Here is a 26462-nt window from a genome sequence, read left to right on the forward strand (position 1 = left end):
AAAATGAAATACTGATGGCCTCTGGGTAACAAATCAAGAACATATGAGTCCCCACTGTCAATCTGTGATGAAACAGCTGAGAAATCAATAAAATGGCTTACGCTGTTAGAACTCTGTGGAGTGATTTTCTTCAATATGACCCCAAATGTCACCCAGTCTATTTCTTCCAGCTTCTCACTTGCCATCTTTTCCTTGAGCTGAGATAGTCTGATCAGTCTTCGGCCAGTCATTTTCTTGTTCATTTCTGTGGAGGATACTCGAGGCTTCCTGGGTCAAGAAACCAGCGATTGGTAGATTATTATTCTAAGAAGAGATTATCTGGCACTGTAGCAAATTGGTTAGCACAGATGTAATTGGCAGAAATCTCTAAAGCACCTGTTTTCAGGGAGGTGTAGTTATGTAGTAATGGACAAGGCACATATTTTTACAGCAGATAAAAATGAGATAATTTTGGGACTTCCCTGGCGGTCCAGTGGTTAAGACTCTGTGCTTCCACTGCAGGGGGTACGGGTTTGATCTCTGGTCAGGGAACTAAGATCCCACATGGCGCACAGTGCGGCCAAAAAAAAAAAAAAAGAGAGAGAGATAATTTTAAAAGCTAGGTTTGCTTTTCCTTGGATCTAGAACTGGGACCTCTGTAGAAAATAAAGATCACAAATTCTTTAAGTTCTTATGAATTCTAATATAAAGTTATAATATCCTTTTAAAAATAATCTCTTGGCTTTAATACAAAATCATGAATTGCTTAAGTAAATAAGATATTTCAATTCCATCAATTCTGTAAGAATTTCAGAAGTTCTACTATTTCTAATTAGTTTTCTTTAAGCCAACCTTTTCACATAATAAATAAAAGCTTTGAACCTAGCTTCAATTAATATATTCTTTTTCCTAATGAGTGGCTAAAAACTCATGAATTTGCAAATTGTTTTTCTCTAGTAGAATATTAACATCTGTTCCATGTTTGATCATATTACATATTCAAGGACAAGAGAAAACAGGAAAAAACATGCTTTCTGACTCTTTCAGAAGGCTTCTAGAATAGAAAGTCCAAGAGCTACCTCTGAACAATGAAGAATATTCAGGAGGGAAACACTGACATAGGTGAAGAAATCCTTTCTTTGCCTTATTTCTGTAAGTTAATAGGTTACTATCAGGCAGTGATCCTGCCGAGTATTTCTAGGTTCTATGGTTCAGGTAGAACAATTATAGAGACTCAAACAATTCTGCAATCCGCTGAATTTGTAGGCCCCTCAGAAGCTTTGGCTGAGTGTTTCAACTTCATCTACTTCCATACAGTTCAAACGTTCAGCACGCTCACATCAGCAACATCTTTCATTATCTGTAGGGAGTTTCAACTGGGAAAGGCAGTATCATCTCAGGAGGGCCATGTTTACCTTGAAAAAGAACCCTGAGCCCCCTCAATGAGCTTTTACTGTATTCTGTCCCTCCGACACTGTCTCAAATGTAATTAAGATACTGATCTTCCCCCCAATTTTGGAGAGTACGGAGTCTTTACAATAAACTTCTACTGCATGTTAGCAGTCACTTGTTCTCCCCCTGCTTAATAATAAACTATTTAAGAGCTTAGCAGTTTTATTTTAGATTGACAGCTCAGGTCTTCTAGAGGGGTTGCACCTGGCTACTCAGATAGACAGTACTAAAGGCAATCGGGTTTCAGAGTTAAGGGTTACTGCTCTGCCCTGGGCTTCAAGAGCAGTAATAATGGAGATGCAAGGCAGTAGTGATGCAGAGCACAGAAGATTTAAAAGTCCAGGCTTTTCCCTGAACTGATCCTGGGATTTATTCCTATTTTAACTGAATATCTTAATTTCTCCATGGAAAAGATACACAGAATATAAATTGGCCTTAAAAGTTATCAGGAAGAAAAAGAGCACAGCTATTTCTCTTAACATCAACTGTAAGAAGATACTACTATCCTGGTTAAACTGTATATACCTTTAGGTGTTTAAAAATAGTCTCTATCACTGTTTCCATCAGTTTCTGATTAAATACAGTACTTATTATTTACTGACCTCTTTTTATGAACATATGTCTTTTATTCTTTACACAAGCAAGAGAAAGTTTTCCTCATTCATATGTAAATATATGGTTCAAACCCAGTGCTGATGGCCTAGTATGGTCAAGTTCAAGAGCTGTAGGTCTTATGCGGATCTGCGGTACAAACACACTATTTCTGGAACGCCAGGTCCCTAGGAAGGAGGAAGAGGCATCTAGTGGGGCCTATGAGCACAGTGAGAGGCCCGTTACAGTTACTGACCTGAGCCTCAGGCCGGAGAAGGCTTCCACGGAGACTGTCTGAGTTGTTTCCCCAGAGCTCCTGGGGGTCCCTGCACTCTGATCCCTCGTCATCCCACCAGGCTTGTTCCCAGGAGTTGTTCGGAGTGGTTGGGAAGGTGCACTTGTCATCTTGAAAGATGAGCTTTGGGGCTCTAAAAAATGAACATAAAAATTAAAAAGAAAACCACACTGATAACTAAACATTAAATGGAATTGGTTCTTTTTTTAATCAACATATGCAATAACCAAATCTTGAGAGAACAAAGCAAGCCCACAGGACCATTTCTGTACTACCCCCAGATCTGCAGTGTGGTCCAAAGAGCTTGCCACGTATGAAAATGTTTTATAGCGCCGCTGTCCAGTGTGGCGGCCACCAGCCACAGGTGGACACTGCCCACTTGAAACTGACTGGTGTAGCTAAGGAAATGATGCCTAATTTAATCTACTTAGCCACATGTAGCCAGTGGCTGCTGCAGCAGTGCTGCTCTAAAACACTGTTCCTCTGGGCAAAGCCATTTACTGAGTATTCACCATATACAGAGCACTGCAGAAGATTCCATAAGGGAGGTAGAGACCTCCTACAGAAATCAGTAATTAGTGGAGATGTATGCACAGGGTCAAATTCTACCTGAAAAACATCCAAAGTGAGCTCCCCTTTGTTTTCTTATCTCTTGTTTCATTTCATTTCAATCCCATTTTACTTGGGGGGGGTGTAATTAGGGGGCCCAGGGTATTCTGACATGGTTACTTTTCATATTTTAGAAGCATTTGATAATGCTCCTGAGGGTCAGAAAGCTTGGGTACTCTCCTTAATACAATGTCTCTCTCTCTTAAGTAAGATTGTTGTTTACCTTCAAAGCGACTTTGGATCACTTCTCGCAAGCCAGGGGCCAGGACAACCCTAGAACTTTAGAATCTCCAGAAACCATGCCCTTGACCCATCCCTTCAAAACCTAACTTTGGACATTGCCTAATAAAACAGCTTAGTAATATACCAAAGGTCCTAAGGGGATAAACACTATTAATAAGTGGATACATGGAATATATAATTTGTTGTCAAATAAATACGAACACTAGGAGCCTACAGCTATTCCGTCCTATTGAGCCATATGTATCATATTGTAATGAAAAGGGCCTCTCTCAACATGTGATCAATAAAATGTTCCTTACTCTAAACTATGTTATCTCCAGACCATTTTGTCTTAGATCTTCCAAAGAATCACTTTGGGCAAAAAGGCAGTACGACAAAACCAATACATAGAGCTTATAAATCCTTTTCATTTTATTTTGTGTGTATATATGTACGTGCTGAAATAAGATTTTGAGTACCATTCTATACTCCTGGCAAAGAAGCCTTTTCTAAAGAATGGACCTTCTGGTTTAAAACAACCTGGCTTCACATAAAACTTGATCATTTTATAAGGGGATCAGTCTCACAGTCTGAAGATTAAATCTCTAGATTGCTAGCATAAGAACTCAACCCAGTGGTTATACTTGACTATAATTCAAGTCAACTATAGGACTATAAGAGCTAAAAAAATATTGAATCCACTAAGCATTTAGTTAAATTATCTATTCTCTACCTAAGGATTTTCTAAGCACTTTGAGATGTAGAGAAAGATTAGGAAGTATAGCATATGGTTTCCATTCCCAGGAAGCTTACTTTTCTCAATGGGCAGGTAAGATACACCAAAACACACACACACATACACACACACATGACGTTGCCAAAATATATTGCAAACAGAACCCAAGCAGTGAGAAACCAGGGAGGCCTCAAGTACTACACCTGCAGGTGAAACTTTGGGTGTCCGAGCCACCCGCTTGGGTTTTGGTAGAGTAGGGACGTCAAGCTCTGCAGAAAAGCGCGACGACTCCTGAATTCTCTGAACTTTCTTCTCCTTAAGAGGGGGACGTGGAGACTTATCTACTCGATTAAAAGTAAAAGAAATTAGTAAAGAAAATTTAGAAAGGGGCTCAAAAACCGTTTTACCAGGAGTTGGATGCAGAAGTAATGTTATAATTTCTTCGTAAGAGAAATGCATACTATCCTTAGAATTAGTCTGATTACCTGGGGTTTTATGCAGACGGGCTGGACTTGCAGGCTGTTTAATTGTAGTTAGTTTCAGCTGTTCTTGTAAGGACTTCATTTGCTCTTGCAACTTCCTTAATTCATCTAGGGAAGAAAAATATATTGATTTAAGAACCAGACCAGAGGAAATAGTATACATGATGAAAGTGCTGAAATGATTTTTGATGTCCACCCATCACCTCCACAACCTTGAGACCCACAATAGAATCACATACCGAAAACTCACAATTAACTTTTGCACTTCGAAGGGGTCCCCTCAGAGAAAGAAACATGATTATTTCCAGTAATCAAATCTCTAATACCAAAGCTGGTTATGAATTTGTACTACTGACAGATAATCACAGATACATGTCCATGGTTGACAGTTTCTTAAGTCAAGAAATGATTATACTTATTTCGTAAATCAAGTACCATAATTAATATAATAAATGCTGGCTCCTGTATTAGAAGAAATAGCCCATTGATTAGAGCAGAATTTTACTGTAATTTAAAAATATATAAGAAAGACGCCAGGAATAAGGAAATGGCAGTCCTCAATGTGAGTGTTCAGAAATGGTCTTCTGCTGAAGTAGAACGTGTAGCTGCTTTGTAGTCTTGTCCCTGGCCCCCTTTGCTAAATCCTGAAGTATTATTTTTCTGTAACGAGCGTGAGAAATGTTCGAGCCATTCTGCGAAGGAGCAGTCACACCTGGCTGACCCTGATATAAGGGGGCCTCTGTACCCTCTGATGCTGGCTTTAAATGCTCGCTCCACTAACTCGTCCAATGTCCTTGGCAAAGTCCTTCATCTCTACCCCTGACTCGGCAGCTACTTTGAGGAAAGCTGTCAGACGGGCGGTCTGCATCAGGGCTACTGTAAAGGAATTAGAGAAAGCAAGTAGTAGGGCACCTTGCAGTTCCTGATTCGTTTTCCCTTGACTGGGGGCAGGACCAGGGAGGACCCTGCTGTGCGTTGATCGCGATGTAGGAGCTTCTTCCTCATCTGCTAAGTCATCCATGTCTCCAAAGAGAGCATCCAAATTCTCCTTTTGGTCTTCAGCCTTTTCCACTTCACCCTCATCAGCCTCCTCTGTGTAAGATTCACCATCACCGTCAGCATCAAAGAGCTCATCGAATGCATCAGGTTCACCATCTTGCTGGGTCAAGGGCTGACTCTCTTCTGAATTACAGTCCAAGGCCGACTCATTCTCCTCCAGCAGTGCGGTCAGCAGAGACAAATCATCCTCCTCCACTATGGGAAAAAGAAGAAAAAGCAAAGAAAGAAAGCCTACCTGTGAAAAACAGCCGTTGACAAGCAGAGTTAAAACATTCAACATTCATAAGGCAGTTAAAATGACTCGGCAGATTCACCATTTTGCCTGGTGTAAGTATTGTTCTTGTTTCTACCTTTCCTCTCCCCAAGTGCTTCTTGGAGGGCACTGGGCTAAGAAAGCAGGAGCCAGTATCTGCTTAGTGACCACCGTGGGGCAGCCACTGGGCTAGACCTGTTTACCTGTGCTACTTCAGCTAATCAGACACTTCCTGCAAACGAAATTCAACCCACAAGGGAATAACTGAAAAACATGCTAAGTATACATTTAGGTTCTAGATGGACATATTCCCTCACTTTTTAATCGTCTGAGCAATTTTTAAAAACTATAGAAAGTTACAAAGCATTATATTAAATGTATTCATATCCTGTCACCCAGAATTAGCCATCACTAACATTTTATCATGTTTGCTTTTAGCTTGTACATTAAATGGTTGGGGAAAAAAAAAGTTTAAAAGGTTTATCACGTCAAATCTTGTCCCAACTCCTTACCACTGGCTGGCTCCAGGCCCCATTGCAATCACTGTCATAATTTTGCTATATCACTCGAGGCCATTCTTCATACTTTTAACATAAATATATAAGTATTCATTAACATAGTATTCGGTTGCTTTAAAAATATTTATATAGATTATTTCATACTGTACGTGTTACTCCTATCCTGGTTTCATTCAACATTGCATGTAAGATTCATCCAAATCAAAATATAGTTGTAGTTTATTTCTTTCAACTGCTGTATAGTATTCCACGGTAAGACTGTATCACGTTTTACTCACCCATTTTCCAATAAAGGCCATTTTCCAATAAACGGGCTAGTTCTAATTTTTTCCCACTGCAAACTAGGCTGCAAGCATGTATCTACCTTCCTGTACATTTGTGAGAGTTTCTCCCTACTGCCTCACCAACATCTGGTACATCATCTAAGATGTTCTCTAATCTGATGAATGATTTTAAAAGGTAGCTTGCTGCTTTGATTGGCATTTCCAGGATTACTGGTGAGGTAGAGAACTGCTTATGTTTACTGGCCAGTTGGATTCCTTCTTTCTTGATTTATCTGTTTATTTTGTTTGCTCATTTTTTCCCCTATTTGGGCATGATTCCTTTATAAAATCAAAGGCATTTAAAGCAAAATCATTAAGAATATGTGATGCACCCCCTCGCTCGAAAGACAGGGGCTGAAACCTAGAAAGGTTAAGGGTCTGTTCAGGATCACATGGTGAAACAGGTCAGCACAGGAGCCTGGGTTAGGATGGAGATCTCTAGATCAGTAAACCAATATCCTTTCCACTGCTCTATGCTCCCTTACCAGAAGGAAATGAGCCAATAGCCAAACTCAAGGCCTAGAATCTGATGAAAGAGTCTAAAGCTTAAAGTCAGGGGTTGCCTAACGATTAGTCTGAATTGCTTAGTCAACAAAGACTCCAAGACAGCGGGGTGCAGCAAGAGAGAAGAGCCCATGAGACTCCCTAGGCGCCAGCTGGGATCACCACACCCCCAAACGGAGCCAAGAGGCCCTCCTCTCTCTCCCGTTCCAAGCTGCTGTAAAGAGCACACCCTGGAAGAGGCCTGGGCCCACACCACTGGGAGCCACAGGTGAAAAAGGTTGCCTAGTGGCTCCACACTCTGGGCCTTGAACCCATCTTTTCATGAGGACCAGGGCTGATCCCGTGATGCCTTCCATCCCAGTTTACCTCGGTCACCACCCCAAATCATCTGTCTTCTCCAAGTTATACTACTCCATCTTCCACCATCCTTGCTCCCAAACTCCTGGAATCTGCTCTCTGGACCCAACAGAATCTACTACCAGCCCATTTCCTATATCTTCAGTTGCTCTTACGACAAAAATCTGGCTGCCCTGTGACCCTCTTGAGTGGAAGTTCTTTAATCATCCACACTGCAAATGCTGGAACGGTGTCCAGCACGCACTAAGCATGCAATAGATATCTGGAGATCAACTCCAGGGTTCTGATGTCTTCTTTGCTTATCCCTGTTCACTCTGGAACCTCTTAACTTTTTTTTTTTTTTTTTTTTTTTTGCAGTACGCGGGCCTCTCACTGTTGCGGCCTCTCCCGTTGCGGAGCACAGGCTCTGGACGCGCAGGCTCAGCGGCCATGGCTCACGGGCGCAGCCGCTCTGCGGCATGTGGGATCTTCCCGGACCGGGGCACGAACCCGTGTCCCCTGCATCGGCAGGCGGACTCTCAACCACTGCGCCACCAGGGAAGCCCCCTCTTAACTTTCTTCAAGCCACAGTTCATGACAGAAGATTTTTTTCATCAAGATCCCTTCCTGGTTGCTGTCACCGACTGATTTCCCTTTGGATGCCTCCCTCTTCCCCTCCATCTCTACTGCTGTCACCATTCTCAGTCACTACAACCTGCACAAGGATGATCCAGCCAATGCCTTCGTCTCTGTTTCCTGACCTCACCTTCAATGGTCCTGTCCTCCCCTCATCTTATGGTTGCCAGGGATAATGGGGGTGGGTGGAGGGATAAATTGGGAGATTGGGACTGACATATACACGTTGCTATATATAAAATAGATAACTAATAAGAACTTGCTGTATAGTACAGGGAACTCTACTCAATATTCTGTAATGGCCTATATGGGAAAAGAATCTTAAGAAAAAAAAAATAAAAAGAGTGGATATATGTTTAACTGATTCACTTTGCAGTACACCTGAAACTAAACAACATTATAAATCAACTATTCTCCAATAAAAGTTAAAAAAAAAAAAAAGATGTCCAAATCCATCGACCCTCCTACAGTGTTTTTACCACCCTCATACCCCATCTCCTCACTTTGGATCCATGTTCTATCATTATAATCACTGCCTTCTAAAGCTTCTTAACTCCCCTGCTTGTCTCTCTTGCCCTCATGGTTCTTAACCCTGATGAAATCCGAGAGGCCACCACCTCCCTGCCTGCACTCCACCTGGTGAACTTTCCTGAACAAAGACCCACCACCATGACTGGTTTAACTTTAAATACACACCCGCCAATAACAAACGGGCAGTCAATACTGCTTAAAAATCCTCACACTTCCCTGATACACTTGCTTTCCTGTTCTCTAACTCCTTCACACGTCTCTCCTTAAACCTCTGATGCCCTCTCCTCCCACTTTAATCTTGGCTGACTGATGTTGTTTCGTATTTTATAGGAAAAAACATAGAAGCAATCAGACTTCATCATCTTTCACTACCAAACCTGAACCTGTATTCTCTGCTTTTCCTCCAGCGATGACAGATGAAGTGTCGAGTCCTATTTCTGGCCCATTTCTCCATTTAGACACTGGTTCCCACTTTCAGCTTCTCCAGGACTTCGGGTGACAATCACCAGCTCTCTCCCACATCACCGGTTCTTCCCTGTCTCCTGGCGCATTCCTCTCAGCATCCAAGCTCGTTCCAGCGCCTCCCATCTTACCAACTACCTGATATTTCCCTACTTGTTTTTTATTATCTTGCTCTCTCTACTAGCAAGTAAACATGGATGTTGTTCAACAGCACCTAGCACCAGGAAACTTTTTGATTTCGTCTGTACTGGACCAAATTGTAAAGCCATGCCAGCCAAATGAGACTTTTTTTAGATACAGTGATTTCTGAGAGAACATGGACCCATTCACCACTTCTTCTCATGACCACCTCACAGCAAAAAGTTACACTTTGTATTACATCAATGGCTCTGTAGGTAATTTGGTGATTTTAAGAAATAGGAAACTATCATTATACCAATGGTACAATCAATCTCACATATTATCACAGTGCGATGAATTTCAACATTTGGTTTTAATTTTTTTAAAAGTCAAAGTGTAACAAAGTTGAGCTTTAAAATTACCAGCCAGAGTACACCTGAAACTAACACAACACTGTACATCAACTATACCCCAATAAAAATTTTGAAAAATAATAAACAAAATTACACAACCAGAAAAATAATGCATTTTACTTGTTAGGGTCTCTTCACAGCCAGCACAATCATTTTTGTGCTGCTCTCAGGCTAAGCTCTGCTAATTAGAGCAACATCACTTTGCTAGGTAAATATTTTGCACACATCCCTGCAAGATGAACAAAATTTAAAAGCACTATAAGAATTTAAGTGAGAGCTAGACTGAAACCATTTCAACAGATTTCAATATCAAATGTGAACTCCGACGTGGGCTGCCTGGGTTCAAATCCCTGCCTCTGACAGTTTCACTTGTGACAAGTCACTCAGACATCTGTCTTCTGGTCTATAAAATAGTTGCTGTGAGGGTAAAATCAGTTAATACAGTCATCTCTGGTATCCACAGGGCATGTGTTCCAGGATCCCGCATGGATACCAAAATCCATAGATGCTCAAGTCCCTTATATAAAACAGCGTAGTATTTGCATATAAGCTATGCACATCCTCCCGTACACTTTAAATCACCTCTAGGTGATTTATAATACCTAATACAATGAAAATGCTATGTAAATACTTGCCGGCTCTCAGCAAATTCAAGTTTTGTTTTTTGGTACTTTCTGGATTTTTTTTCTCGAATGTTTTCTATGTGCAGTTGGTTGAATCCGCAGATATGGAAGGCCAACTGTATACGTAAGATCTCCGAGCAGTGCTTGGCATATTGTAAGTACATGTCAACTACCGTTATTATGAAAGACAATCAGTGCTGTCAGGAACAGAAATCTCACCTGATTAAAACAAATAACATTCACTGACTGAAGTGAGATTTCTTTCGAAACACTCAGACAGTGCTTGAGGGGAGGGCAGCGATTTTCACTATTTTATAAGTGGAATAAGTAACAACAAGCCCATGAACACAAGAGTGATTTTCCATGAAACAAAGAGGAACTGAGAAAACGGCTAGGACTCACCATCCATGCTGTCAAGAGAACAGTGGAGATGGAGAGCTGTGAGGCAGGATCAGGTGCCCAGGAGATGGCAGGAGATGCAGGACCTTGGCTGTGTGAAATGAACATAAGAAAAGACACCCTTGAGTCTTCTCTCTCACATTGCACGCGTATCCAGCAAACCCAGAAGCCTACATATTGTGGGGGCTCGAGCTCAGAATTCATCCAGACTCTGGCTATTTCTCACCCCACCACCAACACCATCTGCCTCCTAGTATGGAAGCAGTTCCTTTTCTTGTCTCCAATCTATGGTTACAGAAACTCGGTTGAGGTATAGTTTGTTTGATATTAGGTTACACAGATGAGACAAATTGTGAACAGGTATTATGAAGGCTGGTCTAAATAGTAGGGCTATTATGTTTTATTTCTTGTAACACATCTGAGGTCTACATTGTCCATAAGAGCCTACTGTGTGGTTCTACTTAGTTGCAGCCTTAGTCACATCAAGATTTCGATTCAGTACTAGTTAGCAAAGCTCAGAGGAATAGTTGGCATAGTTAATTAGGATAAAGTCATATAATTCTGTGCAGTTTCCTTTTTTCATTTAAAATGGTTTTTAGAACTGCAAGAAGAAAATATAAATTTTTCTAGGCTACTGCTTAACTTACATGGGCCCTATAATATATATGACCTTGGTAAGTCCGATGTCAAGTATTAATTATGGTGCTTTCTTTTCATTTATTCAACAAACATTTCTATGGACCCATCATGCAGGTTCTATGGACCCTGTACTGTGTTGTCTACTGGGGAATCTGCGGGATTGTAAGCTTCCTGAAGGCTAGGTAGGAGCAAACTGTTCTTGTTTATTTGTATAACCAACCCTGTTTTCCCCCGAACAAACCCACGCACCCTTCCTCACCCTCACATAGGACCATCCGACAAGTGCTAGGGGTTCTATCTCCAGTATATTGCTCAAATCTTTTACTTCTCCCCAATTTCACTGCCAAAAAGCCTAGTCCAAGCCACCATCAATCTTTTGCCTGGACTACCGTGTGTTAGCTTCCTGTATTGGTCTCCCTGTCTCTGTAATTTATCCTCTGTACAAAAGCTACAGTAATCTTTTCTTTCCTTAGTAGTCTTTTAGGAACGTTAAGTCAGATGGCAGCATTCCCTTGATAAAATTTCTTTAATGGTTTTTCCATTGCCCTTAGAACAAAATTTACAAAAGTTCCTGCGAGGCAATGGCTACTCTCTCTCCCGCCTACTTCCACTTCCTCAGTTTCTTCTAAAACCACTCCGCCCCCCCTACCCCCCACGGAGGATGCTCCAGCCAGACTAGCCTGCTTTCAACTTCTTGAACACTCAAGTGCTTTGGGGCCTCAGGTTCTTTGAAAAGCTCTCCCCTAGTTCCTTCTCATCCCTCAGTCTCTGCTTAACTCTCCATTTTTCTAAGCCTTTCCAGACCACCCTATCTGACCAGGCCCCTGGAACCCTCTCACCTCCTCCTTTTCACGACTTTATTGCACATTCCACTATGGTGTACCTGTCTGTTACCTGTTAGCCACTTTAAAGTGTAAACTTCACGAAGGCTGAAGTGATGGGTGACGCATTCAGTAACTATTAGCAAATCATCAATTTGAACAAATGAATGAATGAATAAGACACAGTACAGACGGCACCCGTTTAGCAAGCGTCTTAAAAGGTTATCTTTAAAAAGAAGAAACTGGACCCTTAAATAGCCTGGACGGCCGAACACCTGGCACCTCTCGGTGCATTTCGTAACTGCCCGCAATCCCCCAGCCCCGGAACCTCCGCCGCTCAGCACTCAGCGCCCACCCCCGCGCCCGGCCCCGCGCTCGGCCCAGGTCGCCCCCGCGCTCGCCCAATTCCACTCTCGCCCACCTGAGCGCCCCCGGACTCCGCGCCTCCCGCCCTCGGAGCTCGCTAAACTCTCCCACAGACGCGCGCGGGCAGTCCCTCACCCTGCCCCTCAACAGTCGCAGGCCCGCTCCTTAACCGGCTCCGAACTCCTTCCCTTTCTACAGCCAGACCGCCAAAATTCCAACTCGACTCCGCCCCCACGCCTCTGACGTCAGACGCACGCCGGCTCGGGGCTGCACTGATTGGCTACTTCAGAGGTCTTGGCGGAAACGACCGCGGGGGGGCGGGAAGAAGGTGACCCTTGCGTAGAGCAATCTGATTGGCTCACGTGACCGGCGCCCTCTTTGTTGGGGGTAAGGGAACTTCCGGTCGGTGCAGCGCTGGCTTCCTCCGGTAAGTGTTCTAGTGTCCCCACAGGCGCCGGGAAGTAGAACTGTCCCTGTACGGTATGTTCATAGGAGGTCAGAAGTTAGTTCCTGACACTTTCCGGCACTGACCGTGTCATCCAGTTCTGAGCCTCGTTTTCTCTTACGCTTGACGCAGAGAAGCCTGCACACTGAGACTCAAACCGCGGAACCCACTGCAGACCTTCCCCCTGCCCTCACAGATTGCCTGTGGCTGGGTTGACTGTATAGAGGTCTGAACAGGCTTGTTGATAATTTCGCTCGGTTGGTTATTTTACAACCTCGTTTTCAGTTGAGATAATGGGACTGAAAAACAAACCAAAAATCTGGTCCACTTTTACCTCTCTCTGACCGTCGTCACCGTCTGTAAAATGAGAAGGAAAGACTAGATGAGATTCTTAGACCCAGTAGAAACCACTGTTTGCGGAGGAGTTCGTGGTCCGTGGACTTTAATTGCGTCAGAGTTGGGAATAACTGTTTTCTGCTTCTTCCCACCAAAATGTCAGCATCGGGAGACCAGGGGACCGTGTCTTTTTCATCTTCCTAGCTCTTCCTCTGTCTTTTCTCTTGCTGTTGGTGCCTGGCACACAATAAATGTTTACAGAGAGAAAAAGTCGAATAGAGTATTTGCTCCTGAACAAGGCACTTAGCTTTGGCGGGGGCGGGGCGGGGGGTCAATTTCTTCAACCGTAAAGTGCTGATAATAGCGATAACTAGAGGGTTTCAGGAAGGATCAAATGAGAATTTCCAGTACCTTTTCACACACTGGTTATCAGCCATAATCTTAGTGCCTCAGGTGTACATGTTTGGACAAAGACAAGGTACTGTTAGACCTGCGCGGTCTCCTAGGAGTTTCGACTCGCCCAGGAAACAACAAGAGTCGGAAGTCGATGCAAAACGCAAGAGGTTTATTGAAGGCCGGTGCACCGGGGTTCCTTGGTCCTCACGCAGGAGGTCGAAGAAGGAACCCTTTTGGGCGCGAATATGTCAGTTTTATAGGTTCCCACTTCCCCGTATGTAAATTATAGATTTGGTTGTGTTCTCCTGCTGATTGGTCCCGGCTTAGGCTCGGACCAGAGAGGGAACTTGTCCCCAGCTGCCTGATTGGTCTTTGACAGACACCTTTTTTACATTTTGTTATCTCCCTCCTTCTCCCCAGCTGTCTGATTGGTCTTTGACAGACACCTTTTTTACATTTTGTTATCTCCCTCCTTCTCGGAAGGGGGCCGGACATCCTGGAAATTCACCCATTGTCTAAGAAGCCCCTATTGTCTGGAGAGTTCTTAATCATTAGCTGGAACAATGTCCCTCGAGTCCCACAGTACATATTGTAGGCATTTAGTCTAGTTTGGGAGATGTGATCTATGCATAAAAGACAACATAAGGTGACTACCAGGGAGCACCAGTCTTGCTGATGAGGTAAAAGATAGGTGGAAAGATGAGGTGGAAACATTTTAAAATGTAGGTAAAACAAATAGGGTGGCAGATGATGAATATTCTGTAAGCGGTAAAGGGACCCCGTTTGAGCAGGTGGGGGAGGAAGGTAGATGGATAGAGAAAGGTGTGGCTAAGTGCCCAGACTATGCAGTTAAGACTGCATGATTTTTAATTGCCACATGCTAACTGTGCAACCTCGGCTAAGTTACTTAACCTCTCTGAGCCTCAACTTACTTATGTTCAAAATAAGGACAGTCATAGTTATTTCACAGGGTATTGTGAGGATTCATGAGAAAAACTTGAAAATATGCAGAGTGTGCCCAGCACATGTAAGCATTAAAAGTGTAATAACTTTTATTCTTACTACTTTATAAGGCAATGCTTAGGACGATTAAGCTAACAAAGATAGGTGCTCGGGAGAATTCCCTGGCGGCCCAGTGGTTAGGACTTGGTGCTTTCTCTGCCGTGGCCCCAGGTTCAATCCCTGGTCAGGGAACTAAGATCCTGCAAGCCGCACAGTGAGGCCAAAAAGAAAAAAAAATTCAAAAGATAGGTGCTCAGGAACTGGATACACCAGAAATTGAAGACAAAGAAGCTTGATAGATCGTGATAGTCCCAGACTGTGAGAGCTGAAGGGAAGGGATGAATTGGAAGCACTTTAGGAGGGAAACTTATCTGCTTTGGTAACTGACCAGAGGAAAGTTACCTTTGGCAGGAAAAGGAGAGGACGATGGCCAGGTTGGCAACAGCTGAGAGACGGCTGACTTACAGAGGAGGAGCTTGCTTTGGACAGGGTAGAGATGTGAGTTCAGCCTGAGGCGATGGGGAGATTTCAGCGCTACCTTTAGATATGTGACCCAAGCCAAGGGGACATATCAGGGCTGCAGGTGTAGGCTTAGTGAGTGCAGTTGAGTTCTCTAAAGTAGAGATTGTAGAAGCAGAATATCTTTGAGTATGTTTCCAGGGTTAATGCACCAGACGATTAAATCGATGCTTCCACCTTTCCGCCCAGCAGGAAACAATGCTATTCAAAATCAGAAAATCAGGGCTTCCCTGGTGGCGCAGTGTTGAGAGTCCGCCTGCCGATGCAGGGGATACGGGCTCATGCCCCGGTCCGGGAAGATCCCACATGCTGCGGAGCGGCTGGGCCCGTGAGCCATGGCCGCTGAGCCTGCGCGTCCGGAGCCTGTGCTCCGCAACGGGAGAGGCCACAACAGTGAGAGGCCCGCGTACCGCAAAAAAAAAAAATCAGAAAATCAGATCTTCTGTTGGAATTAACAGCCGGTTTCCAAAGCACCCACACCACCTCCCTGTAGACATCTGTTTACATCTGCCTTCACATCTCATGCTTTATGGCACAGAATTCTCTAGAGTCTTATCCCAAACTTGAATTTGCCCAACTAACTGAACAAAAACGCTTTACTGAGAAAACTGTCATCCTTCCTCAGAGGCAGTTCTCTACTTGAAGATGAATGGCCCTCCTGAGAAAGGAAAACCCAGCCTCCTTAATTTTCCTAACAGAATATTGTCTTTGTTGCCCAAATAAATGTCTATTGCTTTTCAAACAATCTAGAGGTTACTTCAAGCAACAGGGTATGTTCCTCCATCTCAACTGATGCTTTGCAAAGAGAAGCCAATAAAAACAACTCTAGCCTTGCTGGTTTTAATTAATTCATGAGAATGCTCAACACATTTCTTCCTTGGTTTTGCTGAGTTAATAACTACAATACATACTCTATGCATGCAGAATAAATTCTAAAGGACAAAATTGCTACATAAACCTATCAGCTTACTGAGAGTTCCTAAGCCAATATTTTTTTGTATTATACTTCATATCTTTGCAATTACTTACCTAGAAAAAAGAACACTTGCAATAACTCAGTGATGACCAATATCTTCACAAAGAGAACATAATGTTATTTCAATAATTTTTAAAATGACGAACTCTGTAAGTCAAAGGATACCAAAGAAGATGGTAAAATTATTTCTACTTTTTGCTTTCATAGCAAAGCAGTTTTGGTACCTGTCCTTTCACTAAAACATTTGAATATTGGTCCATATACTTGATTCCTATTACACTTCAAAGCTGCAACTAGCTGTTCTATCAGCTTTCTTCCATGAATTAATGATTACATAATAAATCTGATATTTCATTAAAAGCAATTCCAACTTAGCCCTTGCATTATGGGTCAAATGAAATTGTTGGTCAATTTTCACCATAATCTTGATTTTATGATTTAATGTGAACAATTTTATATGTGTTCATATTAAATAATCTTATATATAGTTAAAAGGTTTTTTTTTTTTTCATTTTTAAAGAAAATAATAGACTTTATTTTTTTAGAGCAATTTTAGGATTACAGAAAAATTGCGTGGAAAGAACAGAGTTCCCATATAGCCCCTTCCACACACACAATTTTTTTTAGTAGATCTTTATTGGAGTATAATTGCTTCACAGTACTGTGTTAGTTTCTGTTGTACAACAAAGTGAATCAGCCATATGCATACATATATCCCCATATCTCCTCCCTCCCTCCCTATCCCACCCCTCTAGGTGGACACAAAGCACCGAGCTGATCTCCCTGTGCTATGCAGCTGCTTCCCACTAGCTATCTGTTTTACATTCTGTAGTGTATATATGTCCATGCCACTCTCTCACTTCGTCCCAGCTTCCCCCTCCCCATGTCCTCAAGTTCATTCTCTACATCTGCGTCTTTATTCCTGTCCTGCCCCTAGGTTCATCAGTACCTTTTTTTTTTTTTGAGATTCCATACATATGTGTTAGCATATGATATTTGTTTTTCTCTTTCTGACTTACTTCACTCTGTATGACAGACTCTAGGTCCATCCACCTCACTACAGATAACTCAGTTTCGTTTCTTTTTATGGCTGAGTAATATTCCATTGTATATATACACCACATCTTCTTTATCCATTCACCTGTCGATGGACATTTAGGTTGGTTCCATGTCCTGGCTATTGTAAATAGTGCTGCCGTAGACATTGTGGTACGTCCTCTTTTTTAAAATTTATTTATTTTTTGGCTCCGTTGGGTCTTCGTTGCTGTGTGCGGGCTTTCTCTAGTTTCAGCAAGTGGGGGCTTCTCTTGTTGCAGAGCACAGGCTCTAGGAGCGCGGGCTTCAGTAGTTGTGGCTTGCGGGCTCTAGAGCGCAGGCTCAGTAGTTGCGGTGCGTGGGCTTAGTTGCTCTGCGGCATGTGGGATCTTCCCAGACCAGGGCTCAATCCCATGTCCCCTGCATTGGCAGGCAGATTCTTAACCACTGCGCCACCAGGGAAGTCGCACATGTCTCTTTCTGAATTATGGTTTTCTCAGGGTATATGCCCAGTAGTGGGATTGCTGGGTCATATGGTAGTTCTGTTTTTAGTTTTTTAAGGAACCTTCATACTGTTCTCCATAGTGGCTGTACCAATTTACATTCCCAGCCAACAGTGTAGGAGGGTTCCCTTTTTCACCACACACTTTCCAGCATTTTTGTTTCTAGATTTTTTGATAATGGCCATTCTGACTGGTGTGGGGTGATACCTCATTGTAGTTTTGATTTGCATTTCTCTAATAGTTAGTGATGTTGAGCATCTTTTCATGTGCCCCTTGGCCATCTGTATGTTTTCTTTGGCACACACACAATTTTATTATTAACATCTTGCATTAGTATGGGACTTTCTGTTACAATTGATGAGCCAATATTGATACATTATTAACTAAAGTCTATAGTTTACATTAGGGTTCACTCTTTGTTACACATTCAATAGGTTTTGACAGAGGTATCCACCATTACAGTATTATGCAGAATAGTTTCACTGCCCTAAAAATCTTCTGTGCTCTTAACCCCTCATCCCTCCACCAAACCTCTGGCAACCACTGACCTTCTTTACTGTCTCCGTAGTTTTGCTTTTTCCAGAGCATTATACAGTTCAAGTCATACAGTGTGTAGTCTTTTCGGATTGGCTTCTTTCACTTAGCAATATGCATTTAAGGTCTCTGCATGTTTTTTTTTTTGTGGTTTGATAGCTTATTTCTTTTTCGCACTGAATAATATTCCATCACATGGATGTACACCACAGTTTGATTATCCATTTATCTGTTGAAGGACATCTTGGTTGCTTCCAAGTTTTGGCAGTTATGAGTAAAGCTATTATGAACATTCATGTGCAGGTTTTGTATGGATGTAAGTTTTCAATACATTTGGGTAAATTCCAAGGATTGTGTGCTTAGTTTTGCAACAAATTGCCAATCTGTCTTCCAAAGTACCATTCTGCATTTCCATCAGCAGTGAATGAGAATTCCTGCTGTTCCACATCCTCCCGAGCACTTGGTGGTGTTATTGTTTTGAATTGTTGCCATTCTAATAAGTGTGAGATGGTATCGTTGAAATTTGCAATCCCCTAAAGACGTATGCGGTTTAGCATCTTTTCATATGTTTATTTGCCAACTCTACATCTTTGGTGAGGTATCCATTATCTTTTGACCTTTAAAAAATTGGGTTGTTTTCTTATTGTTGCATTTTAAGAGTTCTTTGGATATTTTGATACCAGTTCTTTCTCAGATCTGTGTTTTGTAAAGATTTATTCCCAGTCTGTGGCTTGAGTTAGTTTTTGTGAAAGGTGTAATAAGGTCTGCAACTAGATTATTATTATTATTTTTCTTTTTGAATGTGGATGTTCAGTTGTGCCGGCACCATTTGTTGAAAATACTATCCTTTCTCCACTGAATTGCTTTTGCCCCTTTGTCAAAGACTCTCTGGGTCTATTTCTGGGCTCTCTGTTCTGTTCCATTCATGTGTTTGTCTATTCTTTCACCAGTACCACACTGTCCTGATTACTGTAGTTTTATAGTAAGTCATAAAGTTGGGTAGTGTCCACCTTCCAACTTTGTTCTTTTCATTCAATAGCGTGTTGGCTATTCTAGGTCTTTTGCTTCTCCATATAAACTTTAGAATCAGTTTGTTGATAGCCACAAAATAACTTGGGATTTTGATTGTAATTGCATTGAATCTGTAGATCAGGTTAGGAAGAACTGATATCTTAACAATATGGAGTTTCCCTATACATAAACATGGAATATCTCTCCATTTATTTCTTTCATCAGATCTTATACATATTTTATTGGATTTATAACTAAGCATTTCATTTTGGGGTGTTAATATAGATGTTATCGTGTTTTTTTAATGTCAAGTTCCAATTATTCATGGCACACTGATATTGGTAATCTGTGTCTTCTCTTTTCTTAGTTAACATGGGTAGAGGTTTGTCAATTTTATCAGTTGTTTCAAAGAACCAGCTTTCGGTTTCATTGATTTTCTCTATCGAGCTCCTGGTTTAAATTTCATCGATTTCTGGCCTCAGTTGTATTATTTTCTTCTGTTTATTTTGCGTTTAACTTGCCATTCTTTTTCTAGTTTTTTTAAAGAAGCGTTAACTGTTGCTTTTAGATCTTCTTTTCTATATATGCAGTCAATGCGACACATTTCCTGCTAAGCCCTGCTTTCATTTCATCCCCAAATTTTGATGTTATATTTCATTTAGTTTAAAATATATTTAAATTTCTCTTGAGACTTACTTAATCCATGTATAACTTACAAAGTGTATTTAATCTCCAAGTGTTTTGAGGGTTTCCAGGTATCTTTGTGTTATTGATTTCTAGTTTAATTCCACCGTGGTATGAGAACATACTGTGTATGATTTCTGTTGTTTTAAATTTCTTAAATTAAATTTAAATTTCTGTGTTTAATGGCTCAGAATGTGGTCTGTCATGGTAAATGTCCTCTAAGAGCCTGAGCAGAATGTGTATTCTGTCATATGTACACTATGAAGTATTCTATAAATGTCAGTTAGATGTAGTTGATTGATGCCGTTCAGTTCAACTATGTTCTTAATGAGTTTTTTGCCTATTGGGTCTGTTAATCACTGACAGAGGGATTTTCAAGTCTCCAGCTATACTAGTGGATTGGTATATTTTTCCCTGTAGTTTTTGCCTTATGTATTTTGATGCTGTGTTTTTAGGTACATATACAGTAGGGATTTTTATGTCTTCTTGGAGAATTGATCCCTATATCACTTTGTAATGCCCCTTTATCCCTGATAATTTTCCTTGCTTTGAAATCTTGTCTGAAATTAACATAGCTACTCTTTCTTTTGATTAGTGTTGGCATGCTGTATCTTTCTCCATCTCTTTACATTTTATCTATATGTGTTTTTATATTTAAAGTGGGTAGAGAGCATATAGATGAGTCTTGCTTTTTTATCCATTCTCAAAGTTTCTGTCTTTTAATTGGTATATTGAGACCAATGATGTTTAAAGTGATTACTGATATAACTGGATTAACATCTACCATATTTGTTACTGTTTTCTGTTCACTGCCCTTGTTCTTTGTTTCTTCTATTGTCTTTCATTCTATTTCTGACTTTCCTGGTTTTAATGGAACATTTTATGTTATTCCATTTTCTCACTTCTCTTAGCGTATCAATTATACTTTCTAAAACTTTTTTTTGGGGCGTGGGGTGGTGTTGCCCTAGAGTTTGCAATATACATCGACTACTAATCCAAGTTCACTTTCAAAGAATACTATATCACTTCATGGGTAGGGAAAATACCTTGTAACAGAGTATCCCCAATTCTTCCCTCCTATCCCTTATAACACTGTTGTCATTTATTTCATTTATCCATTAGCTATAATCACCAAATACATGTGGCTGTTGTTACTTTGAACAAACGGTATTCTATTTGGGAATTCCCTGGCAGTCCAGTGGTTAGGACTCCATGCTTTCACTGCCAGGGCCTGGGTTCGATCCCTGGTCAGGGAACTAAGATCCCACAAGCCATGCAGCACAGCCAAAAAAAAACACCAAAAAACGAGAAAACCTATTATCTGTTCATGAAGAATAAGAAAAATAAAAGACTTTATCTTCATGTATCCTTTCTCTAACGCTTTTCTTTTCTTTTTATAGATCTGAGTTTTTGACCTTCTCTGAGGAGCTTACATTTCTGGCAAGGCAGGTCTACTGGCAACAAATTCCATCAACTTTTGTTTGTCTAAGATAGTCTACTGCTCCTTCACTTTTGAAGAATAATTTCCATGGACACAGAATTATAGGCTGGTGGTTCTTCTCTCTCAACTGTCTTCTTGCTTGCATGGTTTCTGAAGAGAGGTCTGATATATTTCTTATCCTTGCTCTTCTACAGGTAAGTTATTTTTCCCTTTTGGCTTCTTTCAAAAAAATTTTTTTTGTTTTTGATTTTCTGCTTTTTGCCCATGATACACTTAGGTGAAGACTTTTTTGGCATTTATCCTGTGTGGTGTTCTCTGAGTTTCCCAGATCTGTGGTTTGTACCTGTCATTAATTTTTGAAAATTCTCAGCCATTATTACTTCAAACATTCCTCTGTCCCCTTCTCTCCTTCTGGTATTCTCATTGTACACTTTCTATAACTGCCTCACAGTTCTTGAATATTCTGTTCTTCTTCATTCTTTTTTTAAAATTGCTTTTCAGTTTTGGAAGTTTCTCATGCCATTTCTTCAAGCTCACTGATTCTTTTCTCAGCCATGGTCAGTCTACTCATGATCTCATCATAGGCATTCTTTATTTCTGTTACAGGCTTTTTGATTTGTAGTATTCCCTTTTGAGTTTTTCTTAGAGTTTCCATCTCTCTGCTTACATTACCCCTCTGTTCCTGCATATTGTCACTTTTTCCATTAGAGCTCTTAGGATGTTAATCACAGTTGTTTCAAATTCCGTTTTATATCTATCCATTATGTCTGAGTCTGGTTATGATGCTTTCTTTATCTTTAAAAACTGTTTTTTGGTCTTTTAGTATGCCTTATAATTTTTTGTTGAAAACTGAACATGATGTACTAGGTAAAAGGAACTGTGGTAAATAGGCCTTTGGTGTAGGGTTTTTGTTTATCTGGTTAGGAGTTGGACTATTAGTGTTTGCTGCAGCTGTGTCATATGCTGAAATTTCCTCTGGTGTCCTTGTTTTTGTCTCCACTGTTGTCTTTGGGTTTCCCTATAGACTTCTTAGAGAAAGTCTAAGATGTGCAGTTGTTTCCGTTGTAATCCCTTGTTATTATACAGAAGCCCTGTTGATGTGGTGGTGAGGGGTAGCGGGGAGGGGAAGCATTCTATAGGTCTATGGTTAGTCTTTTCGTGAGCTTGTGCTTCTGGGCTGTGACCTTTACAGGTTTTTTCCCTCCTCCTTAGGTGCTAAGAATAAGGGGGCATAAGTTGGGTGTATCTGTTCCCCCAGGTTGGTCAGGCTCTGATAATATCCCAGCAAGTAAGGCTCTGGTAAAAAAGTTTCCCTGAGGAAACTTCTTAAGAACAGAATGCTCTGGTGTATTTCAAAATGTCTACTCCCACCTGCCCCCCAGCCCTGCTGGAATTATGGGGGAGTTTTTTCTAATCTTTACTGTGGGAATCTGTTAGGATCTGTGGAGGTAAAACTCATGAAAGTGCAGGGTTCCCCCTAAGACTGGGCTCCCCCTGGAGTTTTTAACTCTCAAGCTCATCCACACTGAGACTTTAGCAATTCTTCAATTACAGTTTACATTTTCCTACTCAGGTACTGGCTCCTACTGTGGTTTCTGCTCCTGAGACTGTGGTCTGGTCATCAGCGACTCTCTGTATCTCCCTGTTTGTCTCTCCAGTTTGGGGGCAGAGGTTTACCCTGTGACCTCAGTTCTCTGAAAGATTTAAAAGAGTTGACGATTTTAAGTTTGTTCGGCGTTTTTCTTATTATAAGGATAGGAGTGATGACGTCCAAGCTCCTTACATGCCAGAACAAAATTATTTTTACCATAATATTTAAAGACTTAATTGTGTAAAATTATTAGCTGTAAAAGTTTCTTTTGCTCCCTCATATTTCTTCACATTTGCCATCTTTCTGTTGTTCCCATTAGCCACACAAGAATACAGCATGGCTGGCCCTAGAAGAGGGACCTAAATTCTGATGAGGTGTAGTTAACTGGTAACATGGAACAAGGCCTTGAAGACTAAATTAACTGGATAAGACATGCACAGACTTTACAAGTTGTTTACCAAACTGTTTGATTCCCCCAAAACAATAGCCTCAATTTAAATTGACCATATGAACTTGCCTTCATTTACAATCCATCTAATTAGCAAGGAAACAATTTGATAACAGGTTTAATCAGCACATTCACACTGTTATTTCACATTGGGATCAGGTTAATATTTTTACTTGAACAAAGTAAAAGGATATTCCCAATATCATAAGTGTAGAACCGTTTGGTTTGCTTTTTTATTTAGGATACTGTAGAAATCTATCTTCTCCAATATAAGATAGTAAGGGAAAAGAATTTAAACTAGAAACTATAAACAAGAAATTAAAAGTAAAAATTTCATAGTTATTTTAGAAATGTCTTTAACAAACCCCCTGGGGTGGGGGGGGGATCTAAATTACTGTTGAATTTGTGCAGTGTGTTCTCCTGGCATGAAGCTGTAATTAACTGTTTTGATTCCTGTTTTAAAAAATATATATACCTACACACATAGGCACACACAAGTCAAGTTTGTGTAGGAGAGATTCTTATGACAAAGTCAAACAGAGGAGATTTAAAATTTTTCTCTTAAATATTTTAGGATATAGATCCATAAGGACATTGCTAACTTTTATGGCTGGTAAACTGTAGGTTTACAAAATACGGCAAATCCCTATCTTTTCACCTCCTTAGAAAGAACAGTTTCTAATTCAAACACCACTTACTGGTATCTAGTAAAGGGATTTGCTCATATTCACGGAATTAACAAAATGGTTCTGAATAAGTATTAAGCTTATATGAAGCTGAATACAGAAAACACATCCTATGAAATTAGCTAGTCATATATGAACAATGTGAAAGATTCATAAGCAAAATTTTATTTTGCAATAACTATTTTTTTTGCAATAACTATTTTTGTGATTATGAATATAGAGCCTGATTCAGGAAGAAAATTAATAGATAGCTATTCTTTTTAGAAATTAATACACTATTTACTGTATAGTTGATAAACATATACCTGCAGCACAACAAAAGAAAAAGAAAACTTTACACTGTGGATGATTACATGACATCCAGTGAACCTAATATATCCGCTTCACGTAGGTCAGTATTTTTTCACTTGTCCTGAGGATCAAGTAAAAGGTCACAGGGCTCATCTGAAAAGAGCCACATCGTAATTTTGGTGCTGTGGCTGAAATAAAACTGTAAGATATACATACATACACAACCCCAGATAGATCTATCTTAAATGAATAAAGAAAAATAACAATGTAATTTATTTAAAAATACTTCAAAGACACTTTCTTGATTAAATCTGTGACCACTTCATTTTTCCTGCCTCCTTAGAAAGTTCTTAATCAGTGAGGCTTCTTCCATCTTATTACCACATTTACTCTATCCACGATGTCACACACTCATAACCCGCATGGACAGTTCAGTGCTCACATCAACAATATTAAAAAAAAAAACAGACCTCTTATCAGAAGAGTGGTACGTTAAGGATTCTATTTTGCGAGTTTGTGGGAATGCACCAAAAAATGTCCTTTTTAGAACATAATGGTTTTCTTTCTCCTAAAATAATGAGCCAAAATATTTGAGTGAAACAAATGACACAAAAGTACAACTCTTGGAGGAAAAAATCTGACATTTACCAACAGTTTGGGGGAGGTGAAAGGTCAACACTTAAATGATGCAGTCTGTAACATGAATCAGTAGTGTATCTATGTCGGGCAGAACTTCTCCACATTTGGGGCAAGAATGAATTGGAATATTCTGTTGTTCCTGCTGCATCCAGTTTCTATCCTCAGCTCCTGGGAATAAGCATTAAATGAAATGTTAATCCATTCCTTCCATGTTGCAAGCAGTTTTTAAAAACAGATGGTAAATTTTAATTTTAACATCAGTTAAACTTGGTAATCAATACCTCGTGGGAAATGAATACAGGTTTTATTTTGGTCTTTAACTGAAGTAATCGACACACATAGAAAAAAATCTCCAAAAGTAATACCTGCTTCCCTATCATGTTTTAGGATTTAGGCTCTGTTCCAGGTTCTAGGTATGTGAAAATATGTGGTTTTGGTTTTAGGTACAGGATGATACATGTTCTAGTAAAAACTAGAATATTTGAGAGAAGAAAAGAATAGATGAGGATGTAAGCTAAGGAGAAGGAGAGAATTTGGACAGTGCGCAGAGCATGGAGAGGGACCCTGGAACAGCAGGGACCTTCTCAGGAGCAGAGACAACAATTACGGCCATTCAGTAGATGCTTTTGAGCACTTGGGAGATGGGAGAGGGATACAGACATGGTGGGGACATCAGGCAAGAAAAAGAGACAGTGGCACGACGTGAGGGAAGCACTGAGGCTGTGTCAGACACAAGGTGGTTTTGTTGGGGAGGGCAGGAAAGGGCGCCTGGCTCAGACTGCTCGGTGCAGACAGGCCCCCTGATGAGACCAGCTCCACTTGAGAGGAGTCTTAAGAATGAACAAGAGTTATCCAGATAAAGGAAGTGAGGAGAAGGAATTGAAGAATCAGTCCTATTGTTTCCCCCAATTCTGGAGTTGGACTGAGGTTCAAGTCTTAAATCAAAGAACGCTCTGAAGAAGTCAGGGCTCTCAGCAGGTCCCCTGTGTGCAGACCGTGCTCAGTACAGGAAATGGTTTCTAGTTCCCAGAGCACCTCATTGATCTGATCTTTCTGCACCGATGCAAAGCATTTTAGTTTTTCAGCGTCTCCACCCAGGTCTCTAGATTTTTATTCAGCCCCCAAAATGTTTGTTTTTGCAGATGATAGTGGAGGTAACTTTTTTTTTGATTAATTTATTTTTGGCTATGTTGGGTCTTCGTAGCTGCACGTGGGCTTTCTCTAGTTGCGGCGAGCAGGGGCTGCTCTTTGTTGCGGTGCGCGGGCTTCTCATTGCGGTGGCTTCTCTTGTTGCGGAGCACGAGCTCTAGGCGCGCGGGCTTCAGTAGTTGTGGCACGTGGGCTCAGGAGTTGTGACTCACGGGCCCTAGAGTGCAGGCTCAGTAGTTGTGGTGCACGGGCTTAGTTGCTCCGCGGCATGTGGGATCTTCCCGGACCAGGGCTTGAACCCATGTCCCCTGCATTGGCAGGCGGACTCTTAACCACTACGCCACCAGGGAAGCCCGAGGTAACTTTTAGTACTTTTTTTTGCTTCTGAGCATATTATTTGAATTCAC

The 26462-nt window shown here is 41.0% G+C and overlaps 2 protein-coding genes and 1 long non-coding RNA gene across 6 annotated transcripts in view; 1 reads left to right on the top strand and 2 right to left on the bottom strand.

The window, feature by feature from the left end:
* MCM10 (minichromosome maintenance 10 replication initiation factor) overlaps positions 1 to 10553 on the bottom strand; it is a 33372-nt gene extending 22819 nt beyond the window's left edge. The window contains exons 1-6 of the mRNA XM_030832456.3: positions 10547 to 10553; positions 5279 to 5620; positions 4370 to 4474; positions 4088 to 4225; positions 2279 to 2450; positions 102 to 267 (exon numbers count right to left, since the gene is read on the bottom strand). Coding sequence (XP_030688316.2) covers positions 102 to 267; positions 2279 to 2450; positions 4088 to 4225; positions 4370 to 4474; positions 5279 to 5620; positions 10547 to 10553 — 930 coding nt within the window. The remainder of the gene's footprint in view (positions 1 to 101; positions 268 to 2278; positions 2451 to 4087; positions 4226 to 4369; positions 4475 to 5278; positions 5621 to 10546) is intronic.
* Positions 10554 to 12744: 2191 nt separating this feature from the next.
* Positions 12745 to 26462, top strand: part of LOC132594538 (uncharacterized) — a 47033-nt gene continuing 33315 nt past the window's right edge. Inside the window, exons 1-2 of the long non-coding RNA XR_011377170.1 lie at positions 12745 to 12796; positions 21211 to 21445. This is a non-coding gene — a long non-coding RNA (uncharacterized lncRNA). The remainder of the gene's footprint in view (positions 12797 to 21210; positions 21446 to 26462) is intronic.
* The window catches only part of OPTN (optineurin), a 41974-nt gene continuing 40258 nt past the window's right edge, over positions 24747 to 26462 (bottom strand). For all 4 annotated transcript variants that reach the window (XM_060292686.1, XM_060292675.1, XM_030832469.2 and 1 more), the window contains one exon: positions 24747 to 25074. In XM_060292686.1, coding sequence (XP_060148669.1) covers positions 24947 to 25074 — 128 coding nt within the window. In that variant the 3' untranslated portion in view covers positions 24747 to 24946. The remainder of the gene's footprint in view (positions 25075 to 26462) is intronic.

This window comes from Globicephala melas, chromosome 2 (genome assembly GCF_963455315.2).
Source record: "Globicephala melas chromosome 2, mGloMel1.2, whole genome shotgun sequence".
In the NCBI taxonomy this organism is placed as follows: domain Eukaryota; kingdom Metazoa; phylum Chordata; class Mammalia; order Artiodactyla; family Delphinidae; genus Globicephala; species Globicephala melas.